Raw genomic sequence first — 18,455 nt, forward strand, 5'->3', positions numbered from 1 at the left:
TCAAATACGATTTTATTTCTGTAAAAACTCCATACCAAGCGATAAGAACTATTTACTTTAAAAACCTTATGATACTATCTCTACACGGTAAACATTTGGTCTTATTTAGCTTACCCTTAAAATCAACACCATACGTTTGAAATATTTTAGAGATATTTTTATGTTTATTTGAAACGTCAAATTGACTCACACAAATTGTGGCTTATTCAATAAGATGCCACAAAAAATACCTTTAGAACAATACCAAAATAAGATGTAGAAAAAATACAAGACAGAGACATGATTATAATCTACAATTCCTACATGTTCGTAAGTTTCCTCTGGATTTCCTCCGATTAACAATTAAGCACAAATTAAAGCAGTTAGGTATAGGGAATGCTTAAGAAATAAAAAAGTACTATAAAATATCATTTCACTACAATACAAAAATACAGGGTGTTCCATTTAAGAAAACTCAGAAAATACTCATTCCCAGTTTCGACCAACCCTGTATACTAAAATTAAAAATTTAGCTATACTAATGATTCTTAACAATAGTAGAGTATATTAAAAATCATTTGAACGTAAGTAGAGTTTTAGATGTCAAACTACTACAATTCTACAGGGTGTGAATTTTGCTACGAAATTAATAAAAAAACGTAATTATCTTTTAAAATACCTTGTATAATATTACAAAACCTTATATTTTAAGAAAGAAGACATCGAAGAGAATCCAAAAATGTAAAAATATACAGGGTGTCCCATTAAAAAAAACGAAGTTATAAGTAACTTCCGGTATAACCGGAAGTTGCAAAGAGATGAAAATATTTTCATTTAATAGATCATCCTTCAAAACCCCTTTATTCCAATTTTCATGAGATTATTCCAATTCCCCTTTATTCCAATTTTAGTTCTAGAAATATTTTTAATAGGCCAGTTATCTGCCTCACCCTATATATAATAAATGTTAAATATTGTGCAAGATCGTTACGTCGTAGGTTGTTTGCGACAAAATGGTGTACACTGTACATTTTGAAACATGTTAATTATATAAATTAAAAAACAAAGACAATGTTCGGTTTCGGTACTGTATTTGTCCTTTTTGACAAGTCGAAATTTAAAATAAAAATATTAAAAAGGTAATTTATACAAATTAAATATTTTTAACTCTGATAAAATGTATCACATTTAATTTGCTTATTTTAGAGTTAGCAGTTTGAATTATGATAACATCCTTCAGCATGTCATTTACAATCAAAGATCCATTCTTATCACAAAGAGTGAATAAAATTATATAAAACTAAGGTCTAAGATTATTTAATATCCAGTCCATGTAATACGCCACCCTTGTGTAAATTCCTGGAAAACCTTCCAAGCCACATTCACGGGGTCCAAAAGATACGACACCTTGTTGGATGTAACGAGCGTTATCATCAATCAATCCGGCAACATGAAGTGGTCCTCCACTATCACCGGGACAAGAATCTTGATTGTTCTTACCTCCAGCGCAAACTTGCCTGTAGGTGAGGAGAGCTCGACTTTGATTTTTGTATACGTTTCTACAATGATCCAAGTCCACTACTGGTAAATCAACTTTTTGAAGTATATCACTTACGGCTCCTAAAAAATAAATAGAGAAATTATATTTGTTCTGGCATCAGTTTCAAACGGTTTGAAACTATCAGCGAATAGTGGACCAGCGCGAGTAGAGGGGATAGCACTGGTGACTGTATTATGTTTTCTCACTGACCAACTATTTGCTGACGGTTTCTGACTAGTTTGACTATTTGCTAGAACAAATCTATAGGGCTTTTCATCGATTGTCATTTGTTTCGAGCTTCTGTCATGTGTCACATAATATTAATATATCTACGTCATACGTCTTTGGTTTGTATTATTGTACATACCAATAACGTATGTCGTAGATATATTAATATTATGTGACACATGACAGAAACTCGAAACAAATGACTGTGAATGAAAAGCCCTATTATAATTGTTTCCGTATTTAAAGCTAGGTTCAAAATAAAGGACACTAAATCACTATAGGGCATTCCAACACTTTGACGCTTATGACACCGCTGGGAGAAAAACATTGGTCGCGTTAACCAGATGCAAACGTTGGCAATCAGTTTGCGCTTGACAGCAAACATGTTTGGAAAGCGATCGCCATTTTTGCAAGCATAAAATATTTCTGCTGAACTTTGCAAACGTGTTGACTATTGAAAAAATATGGCGGGAATTTAAATTGTATATACATATTATAGAATATATTTATAATGGTTTTATATATAAAATAACGGCTACAGAAGACATTCAGACACGTTATGATCTATGTTAAATCCATTATCTTTTTTATTTAAAAAAAAAAGTAATTCCAAAAATTTATATATTGAGAAAAGTTAGGTTACGTTCAAACCAGACAAGCAAAATGTCAAATATTAACCTAAACAACCAACCGTTCAGCCCGCTGTCAACAAGTTTAAGAATCAAAAGCGCAAACAGTTGTGAACGTGTTTGCATCTGGTGAACGCAGTCACTGTATTTGTTTATATGTTTGTATCACATTATCTCTTAAGTAAACAACAATACTTATGTAACAATATTAAGGAGGGAAAAGCCGCAGGACCAGACGAGTTCTACTCAGAATTTTTGAAAATTATGGATAAAGACGAAGTCAAAAGACTTACCTTGATCTTCAACAATATATACCAAAGTGGAAAAATACCCCAACACTGGCTAAGATCAACTTTTATAACAATCCCTAAAAAACCCAATGCCAAAAAATGTGAAGATTATCCAATAATAAGCCTTATGAGCCATCTCCTGAAAACTTTTTTAAAAATTATACATAAAAGAATATATAAAAAGTGTGAAGAACACATTACAAATACACAATTCGGCTTCAGGGATGCATTGGGTACTCGAGAGGCACTTTTTGCAATACAAGTTTTCTTTCAAAGATGTAGAGACGTGAATTGTGATATATATGTGTGTTTTGTTGAGTACCAGATAGCGTTCGATAGAATAAAACATGACGAACTGATGAAAATATTAAATTCAATTGGTCTAGACAGCAGAGATCGCCGTATAATAAACAATATCTATTACGAACAAACTGCAGCTGTTAGAGTAGGGGATCAGTTAACAGACGACATAAATATAAAAAGAGGTGTGCGACAGGGATGTATATTGTCCCCATTATTGTTCAATACATATTCAGAGCACATTATGAACCTAGCACTAACGGACATAGACGAGGGAATACTTATAAACGGAGAACGATTGAACAACATAAGATACGCTGATGATACTGTCATTTTTGCAGACAGTCTTGAAGGTCTGCAGACACTTGTCTCCAGGGTGGCAGAAATAAGTAGCAGGTTTGGGCTTGATTTTAACATAAAAAAACCAAATACATGGTTATAAGCAAAAATAGGATACCACCTGGTCAATTACTAGTTAACCAACAACCTATAACACTAATCACCAACTTTTGTTATTTGGCTGCAAACTTAAATGAACAGTGGGACCAATCGACAGAAATTAAGATAAGGATCGAGAAGGCAAGATCAGCTTTCGTCAAAATGAAAAAAATCTTTAACAGCCAGGATATAAAATTGGAAATAAAGAGACTCGAAGCATTTGAGATGTGGTGCTATAGACGCATGTTGAGGATTTCTTGGATAGACAGAGTTACCAACGAAGAAGTTCTACATAGAATGGGTAAAGAGCGCGAACTAGTCGTAACCATAAAACGTCGCAAATTGGAATACCTGGGCCATATAATGCGCAATGAACAACGATGTGACCTACTTCGGACCATACTTCAAGGTAAAGTGCATGGGAAAAGAGGTCCAGGACGAAGAAGGATATCCTGGCTGCATAACCTGCGAAAATGGTTTAACTTAACCACTACCGGACTTTTCAAGGCAGCAGTCAACAAAGTCGGAATAGCCATGTTACTTTCCAACATCCGTAACGGATAGGCACCATAAGAAGAAGAAGATCTCTTAAGTTTTTTACCTTTAATAGTTTTTTAGTTGTATTTTGTATTTTCCGAACATTGTGTTTTTGATTTATCCCAAGTTCTATTTGATATATTCATTAGATATTTATACAGTCCATATCCAACATATCCAACCCAGTTCTATTTGATATATTCATTAGATCTTCCACTGCAGTTTAAAGCTTTCCGTAGCTAGATAGTGTGATACGTAGATATTTAAACTCCATCATTTGTCCATTTATATACTCCGTCTAATTTACTTACCGTTGCACATCATCCGCGTCATAGCCCGTGACGTCACATGATACCAACACGAAATATTTAGAATTTAGACAGTAGGTGTGTTCTTTTTTAGAATCATTTGGCCGAATTCACTGGCGTTAAAGCCACTAGACAAATTTTATTATGTAGGCGCAGAAATAATATTTAAAGAATTCTATTAATGTTAACTCAAAGAAATACACAATAATATGTTTCATTTAATTTGTATAAATGGATTATAAAGCGTTTTTATGCAGCATATTTGTTCGGAACACACTGTAATTGTAATTGAATGAAGGTGATATTTTGGCATAAATTGGTAACATTTATTTGACAGTTGCGGTGATGACACTTCATATTTGTTTTTAATCTTTACTATAAGTATTTGTTTCGTTATATTTACTGTTTTCTTTTTGTATTTTAACGTAAGATTATAACTTAATTCTTGTTTTCTATTTCTAAAATGTTTATTGATTTACATTGACTATTAATTTGTTTTGCTGCATAATTCACTTCCGAAAAAATATATGATGTATTTGATTTAAAATGAATTCAAGAATTTTTTGCAATTATGCAACAATGTCAACTTAGATCTCTAACGTAGATAATGACGTGCAACGGTGAGTAAATTAGACGGACTGTATGTCCTTCCAGCTCTAATGTATATCTTACTAGATTTTCGGTTATAATCATGCATTTGGTCTTATTTGTGGAAATTAACATGTTAAATTGTTTGGCGGTTATATTAAACTGGTACAGCAAACTTTGCAAAACATCTTCACGTTGAGAGATTAGTAATGCGTCGCCGGTGTCGCCTGAATAGCAGATAATTTTAAGTTAATTTTCTCCTATTTTTTAGTTTAGAGTTGTTTTTAATATTCCATCCACAGCCAGGTTGTAGAGTAGTGGATAACGTCTTTTAATCTGACCCTGTCAAATTTTTTGTTAAAATCCAAGAAACATAAATATGCCATCTTGTTTATCGAATGATTTCTTTTGTACTTGTCTCATTATAAAAATATAGCGTTAGTGGATGATCTTCCCGACATAAAAGTTTGTTGTTCATCCAGTGGCGGCTCGTCAGAGGAGGGAAGGGAAGCTTAACCTCCCCATAAATTTTTTACACATGCTACACTGTTTTGTTTATCTTGAATCGCGAAAAACAACAAGCACTCTCACTATTATACAACGCGTAAATTCCATATTATCACTAAATATTCATACGCACGGAGCATTAGCATTAGAACGCATGATTGCGTCTCAGTTTTTTTATTATTATTGTAGGCAGGACCCTGGGTTATCCCGAGATGCCTGAACGGAGCCGAGAAGCCGGCCAGCCTCCGTTGCTAATGCTCCGCGCAGCGCAGCAGGCGTTTAGGGAGACCCGGTCTCCTAACAGTGGCATCTACGGTGCCGTCACACACTGCCCGGAGATTTACCAACGGAGGCTAACTAGCTTCTCGGCTCCGTTGCCGTTGCGTGCATCTCGAGACAACGAATTTTAGGGTCCTGACTAAAAATAATGAAAAAACTAAAACTGCGAATTTTGTTATGAAATTTTTTATTTGGGGTTAGAATAATATTTGAAACAACTTGTTCAAATAACTTTTTCCGATATTTGTAACGCAAAGCAAAATATCGGTAATTTATCATGTTTTTGGATTCGCAGTAGGCCGCGTTTAGAATTAAAAAAATTCAGTTGAGTATCTTAAAAAATGTGAACCTTGAACCTGTATGGGCTGCAAAACTTCAAATCTGTATTTATTTTGATATGCATATTTACTTACAAAGATGGAATTGTTAACAAATAAATGACACAAACTTTGGTATTAACTTTTACAATTAGACTAATTATTTTTAAAATGATATGATATTATGAAATTATGAATTATGATGATATGTATTATGAAATGTAAATCAAAAATGGCCAAAAATGGGGCCTTACATTACATTTCATTGCGCATTTTTTTGCTAGTGCAACTTTGTCTAGATATTTTAGAGTTAGGTATAGCCTCCACTATTGTAAAAATCACGAGCCGCCACTGTGTTCATCTGCTAGGTTTAAAATTGTATTCAATACGTATATTTCTTATCACGTTGGTCATTAATTTTAGTGTTGTGTTTACCAAATTAATTCCTCTAAAATTCTCCGGTTCCGATTAGTCGCCCTTTTAAAGAGAGGTATTCTTGTAGTATAACTTTTTTAAGTAAAAATATTAAGAGAAAAAAAGTTTTGACTCAAAAAGTATGTACAAAGAGTGGGGGATAAAAAATTTAACGTATTAAATGAGTGCTGAAAGGCGCATGTGGCGCCCTCTGGGTAATACACCATTTTTGGTTGCAAATTTAGATTTCTTGTCCCAACGCCGCTTACCAAATTTCGTGTTTTTATCTCATGCCTATCAGGAAATATTCAAAAATAAATAAAATAAAAGTTTAACTTTGACACCCTCTATTTCGGTTATTATCAACTTTTGTACTAAAGTAAGTTAGCTTAATTAAATCGACCTATTTTTAGCTCAGGAATCTAAGGTTAAGCTATTGCCCATTCTTTACCAAACACCCTGTATTTCTCCACGCTGTGTAGGGTGTTTTGAATGTATATTGGTGTTGGTCTTTGTAGCCAAAAATGTCTTAATTTACGTTCCTTATTCGTGTAGAGGTTTAGCATCAGTTCTCCATTTTCGTATTTAACATTATCGGTATGTTCTTGCTTAATTCCGGGTATTATTTGGTTGCCTGTTCGAGCGTTAAAATCACCCAGTCCCAGTATTTTCATCTTCCCTCTAACTTGATCTACTACTTGTCGTAATTCTTCATAAAATGTTTTCTTTGTTGTTTGAGGCTTGTTATTTACTTAATTTAGAATGTGTAACATATATAATAAATTATTTTAAAACTAACCTGTTTGTGTATCTGTTACTCCCCATCCAGTAACTGTTACTCTTTTGAACGTTTTAGTTCGATATTCACCAAGCGGCAAACATACTGGTCTCGCGTTTTCTAAAACAAAAAAAAAACAATTAACTCAACACCAAAAAAATCAAGCATAACCAATCTTAGCAACATAGTCCAGTCGGGTCAGACGAATAACAGGCCTAACCTTGCATTAGGAGCTGCCCAAATTTTATTTTTTTAATCTTTAGGGGGGGTCAATAGTAGTGTAAATTTAAAATTTCGACTGAATTCCGCCATTGCGTTAGCCGCCATCTTGATTTTAAACGAGAACCGTTTTTGCTCAATATCTCCGCCATTTTCAACTTTTTGGACAAAAAGTATAACGACCAAAATTGTTGAAAATACAATTTTCTATCATTTATATTTCTACAATTTTTTTGTACCATCGATATTTTCCGAGTTATAGCGGAAAATAGTGACAGTTATATATAAATAGAGCATAATTATTGAATTATCTCGTTTATTGTTAATTTTACGGCAAAAATGTTCCTACACAAAAATAGAGAGAATTTAATTCTACACAATTTTAGTTTCTTTCATTTTTTTGTTAAAGTTAATATTTAAGGTAGTATGTATGCGATAATGGCGCGAGCGTAAGACCTGATTGATTTTGTAGCAATTGTTTTTGTTCAATATCTATGCCATTTTCAACTTAAATTGTTCCAAATATGATTTCCTACAATTTCTTTTTAACAATTTTTTTCATGTGGTTGATATTTTCCGAGTTAAGTGGGAAAATAGTAAAAAGTGGTGGGGGGAGCATAATAACTGAATTGAATTTTTTTCCAGAGCTGCCCCAAATTGTATAATTATATCCTTTAGGGGAGATCAATAGTAGTGTAAATTTAAAATCTCGACTGAATTTCGCGATTGCATTAGCCGCCATATTGATTTTAAAGGAGAACCGTTGTTGCTTAATATCTCCGCCATTTTCATTTTTTCGACAAAAACGGTAGGAACTAAAATTGTTGGAAACTCAATTTCCTACAATCTCTTTTCCACAATTTTTTTTATGCGATCAATATTCTCAGAGTTAAGGAGGAAAATAGTGGAAGCGGAGGGAAAGCATAATTATTGAATTGTCTCATTTATTATTAACTTTACGACATAATTGTACATAAACAAAAATAAAGATAAATATATTTTATACAATTTTTAAAACTTCCAATGAAACATCAACCAAACTAAGTACATAAAAGACATAAATAATAACTTATATGCATTAAGTTCACTTAATTTTATTAACTAGTGGGTTTTATTGGTTAAATATGTCTGTCGATGATTAAGTTTCATGTCAGCTAACATTGGAAACTCAACTGGAACTGTTGGAAACTCAATTTCCTACAATCTCTTTTCCACAATTTTTTTTATGCGATCAATATTCTCAGAGTTAAGGAGGAAAATAGTGGAAGCGGAGGGAAAGCATAATTATTGAATTGTCTCATTTATTATTAACTTTACGACATAATTGTACATAAACAAAAATAAAGATACATATATTTTATACAATTTTTGAAACTTCCAATGAAACATCAACCAAACTAAGTACATAAAAGACATAAATAATAACTTATATGCATTAAGTTCACTTAATTTTATTAACTAGTGAGTTTTATTGGTTAAATATGTCTGTCGATAATTAAGTTTCATGTCAGCTAACATATTTTAATATTTCAACAATTTTTTTTTTATTCTGGACCGAAAAATTGTAGTAAATCGTAATTGCATCAATTTCAGTCCGTACACATTTTGTCGAAAAGTTGAAAATGGGGAAGATATTGAACAAAAACAATTGCTTTAAAATCAATCGTGTTTTGCAGACGACACATGCATTCTAGCAGTCGGACAAAACCACGAGGAAGCAGCAACCATGCTACAGAATTCTGTTGAACAAATTAACATCTGGACCAGGCGATGGCGTATCAAATTAAATGAAACAAAATCTGTTCATGTCAATTTTACTAAAAAAAGAGAACAATATATCCCAGTTAGTATAAATAGAAACCAAATACCTTATGCAAATACGGCGAAATATTTGGGTATATTAGATTCCAAGCTACGTTGGAAAGCGCATATTAAGAAAAAAATGGAAGAATTAGAAATTAAGTTCAGAAAGATGTACTGGTTGATGGGAAAAAATCCACTCTGTCTACTTATAACAAATTGTTATTGTATAAGCAAGTCCTTAAACCGATATGGACATATGGGATACAGCTATGGGGCTGTACAAAAGAAAGTAACATCAAAATTATATAGCGATATCAGAATAAAGTATTAAGGAACGTCGTCAAAGCTCCATGGTACTTCAGAAACTGTGATCTTCATCGAGACCTCCAGATGAATACGGTTATCCAGACAGTAAGTAAGTTTGCCGAGAGTCACGAACAAAGGCTCTCCAACCATGTGAATGTCGAGGCCATCAATCTCCTAGACAACGCCAACCAGATAAGAAGACTTAAGAGAACGAAGCCGTTCGAGTTAGTGCAATAAGTTCAAGTGCGTGAAAGTGAAAAAGCAGAGCAAAGTGCGGCTAAAGTGTACACGTTAGCTAGTAGTACTGTAATGTATTAGAGCCTAAGGAATATTGTTGAATATGACCTTAGATAAGTTTTTGAAGATATTCTTCCTTAGGCGCGTTTCGATTGAGAATAAAATTGTACATAAATCTGCGCGCCTGCGCACACAGTCAGTACCTATGTAGTTCGTTGCTAATCTTTCAAGATAGGTATGTATGTATCTGTAACCGTGCAAATAAGTCATTAAAAGAATATATTAGTGTTTTTAGTAAATGTATTATTTATTATAATTCTTGTGTTTTTGGATTTGTGTTTCTCTGTAGTAAAATGATAAAATATTATGTAGGCATAACATTTTAACACTATTTGTCGCCGTGCTGTGTAATTATATCCGAAACTTACATGTCAATTACAAGGACCTCGCTGAAGTAGTTGGTAGGGCGTTAGCTCCGAGATTGGAAAAACGCGGGTTCGAATCCTGGGCGATTCATATTTTTTTTTATTTTTGGTTGTTTTAATAAAAAATTTTTGAAAGTGGTAGATAAGAAAGTTAGTTTAATTTTTAAATAAAATACAAATAACCTGTTAAGTATATTTACTTCGTTTAAATTACCTATATAATAGAAGAATATCTTCTTACGTGCGTACAAAGTACAAACACATTTTTTTTATAATATTTTGTATATAGAACTAACTTGCTTATTGATCATAGTAATGATCAGATAGCAATAATCATAAGAATCCTGTTGGAGTTTTATTAAATAAAAAAATATATTACAATCCACAGGAAGTGAAGTCAAAGCGAGATGATTTATATGCAATCATTGTCAAAAAATTTGTTTATTGTGACCACGTTGTGATTAAATACGGTATGCGGCAAAATAAACAGTAATGAAATGCGTACCTATGCCTTAAATTTCTATGTGTCATGCACCGAAACATACTGAATGGTTTCCGAACGTCGTTATAACGTATGTGAATGTCACATTATATGCTGCAGGATGGTTCTCAGTTATGCAGACAAAATTTTTATCGTAGAGCACTACTTTCGGTCATACGGAAAATATCGCGAAAACAGTCCAAGCTTAAAACCAACAATGGTTTCAGCAGGACGAGGCAACCTGTCACAGGGCCAAGGAGTCTCTTAGCATACTGCGTGATAGTTTTTAACATCGACTTATTTCGCGTGGCAGTGATTTTCCATACCCTAGCACTCAACTGATGCGCCACATGTTGCTTACATATGGGGAATGCTGAAGTAGGCAGCCCGATTCACCGTCTGACATTCCAGAGTTGCGGACTAGAATTAAAGTTTTTTTCGTGCCAGAGGACATATTTAACATCTGTTCTATCGTGAATAATGTTTGCAAGGCTTTATCATGTATACTGTATAGGGGAACGAGGGGCTTGTTGTAACAGGGGTAAGTAGTAAGACGTCTTTTTCATAGGTTATTTGACCGTTTTTAACTAATTAGCTAACTCAATCTTATTCTCTTATCACCCTGCAAATGACACCGTCTAACCAGTCATCCTCCAAATATTGTAAATAGTTGTTTTTTGTACGTGCTTAATTTGGATAAGGTAATTTAAAATTTGACACTCATAAAATGTTGGTTTATCGCCATTGTTTTAAACGGAAATACAACTTTCAATGTTCATTTCTTTTCTAAATTTAGTTATACTTTGATGTTGCTTAACGATTTTACGATTAGAAAGATATTTTTACAGTTATTTTAATAAACATACAAAAGTGTGCTACGGGGTAAGTTGTAACAAAACGTTGGGGCTTGTTGTAACATGTCACAAATTGAGCTGAATCTTAATAAATTTATGATACAATATAATATATTGCAATGTGATATACATGATTACAATATGATATATTACAATACATAAACGTATTATTTAGTTTTTTTCTTCCAGAATTAGACAATATCACAGAAAATCAGAAAGGGCAACTCAAAGCCAGGAAGTGAAGTCTACGAGTTACCTTCAGCGGAAATTTTAGATAATCAATGTAGCATAAGGCAAGCAAGTAAAACAGCACGGACTGGGTCATGTATCTTTATAACGATATAAAAAAAAAGAAAAACATTAACAGTCTGCAAGTAGGCTGTACTAAACCAGGGATAGTTTTTACAGCCGAAGAAGAAAGTAAAATTGCTTCGTATATTCTGAAGTTCGCCGAAATATATTTTGGATTAATTCCCATGAAGATGCAAAAACTGCCTTACCAATGTTGCAGTTGGTCCAGATTTCTACATCAGAAATATACATTTATATTTAAGAACACCGAAAGCCACGTTATTAAGTCGAGCAACATCTTTCAAGAGGACCAACGTTGGTATTTTCTTCGACATATTCCAAAAAATTCGAATTTTCGTACTGTTACAACCTGCCGCAAAAGATGTTACAACTAGCCCCAAGCGCGGGGTAAGTTGTAACAATGCACTTTTTTTGGTAAAATGCTAGTTGATTAAAAAATACCAGCCTTTTAATTTTTCTTCAGTTCAATTTTATTTAGAAAGAGTTAAACTAGCGTTTAGTATTTAATTAGTTATAATTGGGACGATCGCTGTCAAGATATATTTGATTTTATGAAAATTGTTACAACTAGCCCCCTGCTCCCCTACTTCTTCTTCTTCTTCTTCTCGTTGTCCTTATGCCCTATAAGAGCGTCGGACTTTGGTATCACCTATCCATCTTTTACCGATTTCTTCCACGCCTTCCGTTCTCCTGCCATTTCCTTCATCTGTTGCACTGTTTTCCCTCTATTTGTCCCGATTTCCTCGATTTGTTCCATCCACCCCTTTCTAGGTCTGCGCCTTCTTCTTTTCCCCTGTCTTTTGGCATCTGCCACTTTCTTTAATAGTCTGTTCTCGTTCATCCTAGTTATATGTCCAAACCAATTCAGTTTTCTTTTTTCAATCTTTTTCTCTATTGGTTCCTGACTTAGCACGTTTCTAATGTTTTCGTTCCTTTCACTATCCATCTTCGTCTTTCTAGCTATTTTTCTCAGCTGCTTCATTTCTGCTGCATTTATGGCACTTTCATGTCTTTTATTTGTGACCCATGTCTCGCTTGCATATAGAAGAGTTGGTACTGTGATTGTATTATATACTTGTATTTTTGTTTTCTGGCTGATTTTTCTTTTTCCCAGTATCGTATTATTAATCGCATAGTAGATTTTCGTAGCTCTCTTTGTTCTATTTGCAATTTCTAGGTCTAGCTTTTCGCCATTCGATATTATCGTGCCCATGTACTCGTAGGCCGTCACCCTCTCCAATTCTTGTCCTTTACAGAGCACTCGTGTTTCGCCTTCAATTTCCTGCTCCTGCTGACCTATTTTCATCGTCTTGCATTTGCTGATGTTTATTTCTAATTCCATTTTCTCTATTTCCTTAGTCCATACATCAATTATTCGCTGCATCTTTCTCGGGTTGTCTGCTAAGAGAACGACGTCGTCAGCATACAGTAATCCTTCTATCATAACTGGTGTTAGGTACGTGTAGCCTATTATTGTTTTTAAGTGGTTTGTTCTTCTTTTTACCCTTTTAAATAATTTGTCCATAATTATGACGAATAGGAGTGAGCTTAGGCTATCTCCCTCTTTTATCCCCTTGTTTATCCTAAATTCTAGTGATCTGCTACCTCCCATTTACACTTTTCCACCACTCTGCTGTACGTACTTTTAATTATCTCTAATAGTTTCCTCGGTATTCCCAGCTCCTCTACAGTATTCCACAATATTTTCCGGTCGACTAAGTCGAACGCTGCTTTAAGGTCTATGAAGGTCATATATATGTTTGTTCCCCGATCATTATTTTTTTCTATTATATTTCGTAATATGCCTAAGTTGTCAACTGTTTGCCTTTTGGCTCTGAATGCTGTTTGTTCGTCTTTCAGTTTTTCTTCTACCTCTGTTCTTAATCTTCTTTCTATTATTCTCGTATAGAGCTTGAACACTACTGATGAGAGGCATATATCTCTATAGTTTCCAGAGGTGGAATACTATATACTAAATATATAAATAATCATAAACATTTCAATATTCATTTCAGTACTGTTTATTTTGCCGCATACTGTACATTTAAAACTTTGTTGAAGCGAAGCTTCTATACTGGCGTTGTACTTATTTATTTTTCTCTATAGTAAAAGGCCGATGCGAGCGTCATAGAAGTAGGGCCACGAAACACAAAATAGCGGTTCGTGGTTCGTAGTCACAGTAAACAGGTAAAATAGTTCATTTACGCGACGAGAGGAGTCCGACATAACACATTTAAATTTTTTCAATTTTTTTAGAAATAAAAGGCAGATATCGAGCACTGTTATATAGGGTGTCCTAAAAGTAGCTGGACGGTCGAATAGCTCGCGAAATTTACATCGGATCAAAAAACTGAAAAATATGTTTTCAATATTTTTTAATAATCTCTCGAATGACACCAAACACGACACCCCCCACATCCTGGAGGTAATTTTAAAATCTGAAATAAGAACTTACATTTTTTTATTCATAATTTGGATTGCCTACACAAAAATAAGTAACTTTTATTCGAGACATTTTTTCGAATTATGGATAGATGGCGCTATAATCAGAAAAAACTATTTATCCTGATACACGTTTAAATGAAAAATCAAAAAATACATGTTTAATATTTTTCAAAAACCTATCGAAGAACATTAAACACGACCCCCTACTCCATCCCATGAAGGTGGGAGGGGGGTAACTTTAAAATCTTAAATAGAAACCACCATTTTGTGTTGCAGATTTGAATACCTCATAAAAAAGTAAGTAAGGTTTATTCGAGAAATTTTTTAGATTTGTTGATAGATGGCGCTAATCAGTCGTATTTTTCCAATTACAGCGCTAGCTATAAACAATTCGAAAAAATGGCTTCAATAAATATTCCTTATTTTTTCATGAGGAATCCAAGTCTGCAATAAAAAACGGGGCTTCCTATTTAAGATTTTAAAATTACCCCCATCCCACCTCCATGGGATATAGTGGGGAGATCGTGTTTAGTGATATTCGATAGGTTTGTAAAAAGTATTAAAACGTGTTTTTTGGTTTTTCATTTGAGAGTGAATTTCTCAAGATATTAGATTATAGTAAATCATTTTTTCCGATTATAGCGCCATCTATCCACAATTCGAAAAAATGTCTCGAATAAAAGTTACTTATTTTTACGTAAGCAATCCAAATCTGCAATGAAAATGGGGATTCCTTTTTAAAATTTTAATGTTACGCCCCACTCCATCTCCAGCGGGTGGGGGCCGTGTTTAGTATAATTCGATAGACTTTTGAAAAATATTGAAAACGTATTTTTCAGTTTTTTGATCAGATGTTCAAATATTCGACCGTCCCGCTACTTTTGGGACACCCTGTATATTAAATTTATTATTTTACTCACCAACATTTAAATTTATTTTTGCCACCCTTAAAAGTCCAATATCGTTTGAGATTGAGCTAGCATCAAATTGGGGATGAGGAATAATTTTTTCTATCGCCAAATCTTGAACAGGATTATTAATACATTTTTCAGTTCCATCTTTTCCCATAACACAGTCACGTCTAGTCCTAGTATTATATTCTCCCACTCGTACACCCAACCTAATAAACAAATATCATATATTTAATCTTGAATTGTAAGTTTACTTGTCCTTAAAGTAATTAAATGGCAAAAAAATTGATGACATATCACGCAGGCCTCATACGATCCGCAATATCGCCGACAGACGCGGACCAGCTCGCACCAACGCACCGTGGGAAGTGTCTCGTTCGTGGTAGCACAGGGCACAGACACGTCTGTGTGGTGGTGCGTGGTAGTGGTAGGTATTTATGCCTCCTCTACATATCAGCAGACGCGTCTGCGGATGCATCTGCGGATGTATCTGCCGATGTAAGAAAGTGCCTCCTTTACACATCGGCAGACGCGTCCGCGGAAACCTTTTGGTCGGTTCTTGGAAAACCGACAACAACCGCATGCCTTAAAAATAAACAACAGACGACCAAATTACCTCATCTACACATCTGCGGATGCATACGGGGATGTCATCCGCGGACGCGTCTGCTGATATGTAGTGGTCGGATAGAACAAAGGTGCGGTATGGCATATGCGGCATATGCCCATGTGACGCGGTCCGAGCGCGTTCGTGTTTTAACAGATGGAAAGTCAGAAGTTATTCATCCGCTGACACGAGTAGTTGTCTGTCGTGTTAATAAAGTTTGTTGCAGTTGATTTAGCAGTGTTTTGCTAAAAACATGGAATGGACAACAAACTTATTTTGGATTTTTTAAATCTGTATCAAAACGAACCAAATTTATGGAATTCTACAGCGCCAGAGCATAAGAAGAGGAACGATATATATGATCCATGGAACCTTATAAAGAATCAATTAAAGGATAATACTGTTAAGATTAAAGAGTTTAAAAAAGAAGCGCGTTAAATGGTTGAATCAAACACCACACAGACTGTCACGGACCATGGTAAGATATCTCTGCAGTGTGTTGCCGTCCGTGGTCGTTGGCTGTGTGTGATGATCCGTAAAATCGCAGACCGTGGGAAGGAGGTATCAGAAATTCTGCATCCTACCGTATTATCTGCAAAGGAGTTTGACGCACCTGATTAATCACAGATTTTCCAAACATTGTTTCTACCATATTTGTTGAAGCTGACAAAACAAGGTCTTCGACAATTGTCTGCGATTTTTTACATTCTCTGATTTTGCATGCCACGTTATTGGAAGCTAACAATACTTTTTTTGGTAACAATAAAATTTTCTTAAAACTACTATATTGTTCATATATCCATTTGATTTTCTTTGCAAAAACTTAACACTATTGTTATTAAATTTTCGATATTTGGTTTCAAGATATTATCTCTTTAATTTAGTTGGTTTTAAATTGTCCGCATACAACTTAAATGCAGTTGTTTTCCTTTATCATCATCAATAATATCTACAAGTAAAAGAAGTAATTGGACTTCGTATCTTCGTAAGTCCTAGGTGTTTTCACTTAAAGTGATCGAATGTAGAACCGGAAGTCGATATTTGAACCCTTTGTGTAACTTTACGTCAATTGATATACAATTTCACTAATTTTGAGTCATTTTTACTAAACTTTCGGTCATAACTGTTTAAACGGAAAGGACTCTAAAACCAAGAAAATGTATTATTTCTGCGACTATAATATAGTACTTCCGGTTAGCACTTTTTGGGCGGAAATTATATAAAAACCAAAAGTACACATTTGTTCTTATCTTGCTGAGGCACGACGAATTATATATCGCTTATACTATTTCGGTGACTTTACAACAGTACTTCCGGTTGCAACTCTAAAACCGGAAGCCTGATGTCAAATTTCTCATCTTTATTACCATCCTTGGGTTATAAGCTTTCATTCGACACGTCATTTGTCATTCTCCCTGTATTAATAACGGAGGAGTTATATTCGCGGACGGACGGACAAATGAACAGGCAGTAATGAAACCGGAAGTATATATTTATTTGTTCTCGTTTTGCTAAGGCGCGTCGAATAATACAGGGTGTCCCTAAAAGATTAGTCATAAATTATACCACACATTCTGGAGTCAAAAATAGTTCGATTGAACCTAACTTACCTTAGTACAAATGTGCCCAAAAAAGTTATAGCCCTTTGAAGTTAGAAAATGAAAATCGATTTTTTTTTCAATATATCGAAAACTATTAAAGATTTTTTATTGAAAATAGACATGTATCATTCTTATGGCAGGATCATCTTAAAACAAAATTATAGTGATATTTGTCCACTCCATAAAAATTTTATGGGTGTTTTGATCCCTTAAACCCCCCAAACTTTTGTGTACGTTCCAATTAATTCATTATTGTGGTACCATTAGTTAAACACAGTGTATTTAAAACTTTTTTGCCTCTTGGTCTTTTTTTTGATAAGTCACCTTTTATCGAGATGTGGCTTCTTTTTCAAAATATACCTAAAAATGTAAATTATAAATACATTTTCAGATTATTAACAGGTCTCTATAATCGTACTTAACCATAATATACAAATATGTGGTGGATTCGATAAATATTCAAAATATCTCGATAAACACTGGCTTATCGGAAAAGTCCTAAGAGGCAAAAATGTTTTAAAAACAGTGTGTTTAACTAACGGTGCCACAATAATAATTAAATTGGAACGTACATAAAATTTTTATGGGGTACACAAATTTTACTTTAAATTTCATTTAAGATACTGCTGCCATAAGAATGACACATGTCCATTTTCAATGAAAAATCTCTACGAGTTTTCGATATATGAAAAAAAAATTGATTTTCATTTTGTAACTTCAAAGGGCTGTAACTTTTTTTGTGTGCACCATTGTATATAGGTAAGTGAGGTTCAATCAGAGACATGTAAAGAGAATAGACTTGGCTAGGGATATGCCACTCAATGCATCGAGGTGTAACGCCGACATAGGATTGAGTGGTCTAGCCATCTTTGTCAGTCACATGTCAAAAGTCGCTTGGTTAAAAGAGATAGATAGACCACCAATCGACTGTTTCCATGCTGTTTCCGCGTTACGCTTTTTTGGTGAGTATGCTTAGTCTAGGCTTAATATTTCAATGGGTTCAATCAACCTATTTTTGACCCGAGAATCTGTGGTATAATTTATGACCAATCTTTTCGGGAGACCCTGATACTATTCCGGTCACTTTAAAGTACTTCCGGTCGCATTTCTGTAACTGGAAGT

At 34.1% G+C, this 18,455-nt stretch overlaps 1 protein-coding gene across 1 annotated transcript in view; it reads right to left on the bottom strand.

The window, feature by feature from the left end:
- Window positions 1–1,053: 1,053 nt before the first annotated feature.
- The window catches only part of LOC114332092 (phenoloxidase-activating factor 3-like), a 69,707-nt gene continuing 52,305 nt past the window's right edge, over window positions 1,054–18,455 (bottom strand). Inside the window, exons 5-7 of the mRNA XM_028281803.2 lie at window positions 15,135–15,334; window positions 7,154–7,252; window positions 1,054–1,599 (exon numbers count right to left, since the gene is read on the bottom strand). Coding sequence (XP_028137604.1) covers window positions 1,280–1,599; window positions 7,154–7,252; window positions 15,135–15,334 — 619 coding nt within the window. The 3' untranslated portion in view covers window positions 1,054–1,279. The remainder of the gene's footprint in view (window positions 1,600–7,153; window positions 7,253–15,134; window positions 15,335–18,455) is intronic.

This window comes from Diabrotica virgifera, chromosome 6 (assembly GCF_917563875.1).
Source record: "Diabrotica virgifera virgifera chromosome 6, PGI_DIABVI_V3a".
Taxonomy (NCBI): domain Eukaryota; kingdom Metazoa; phylum Arthropoda; class Insecta; order Coleoptera; family Chrysomelidae; genus Diabrotica; species Diabrotica virgifera.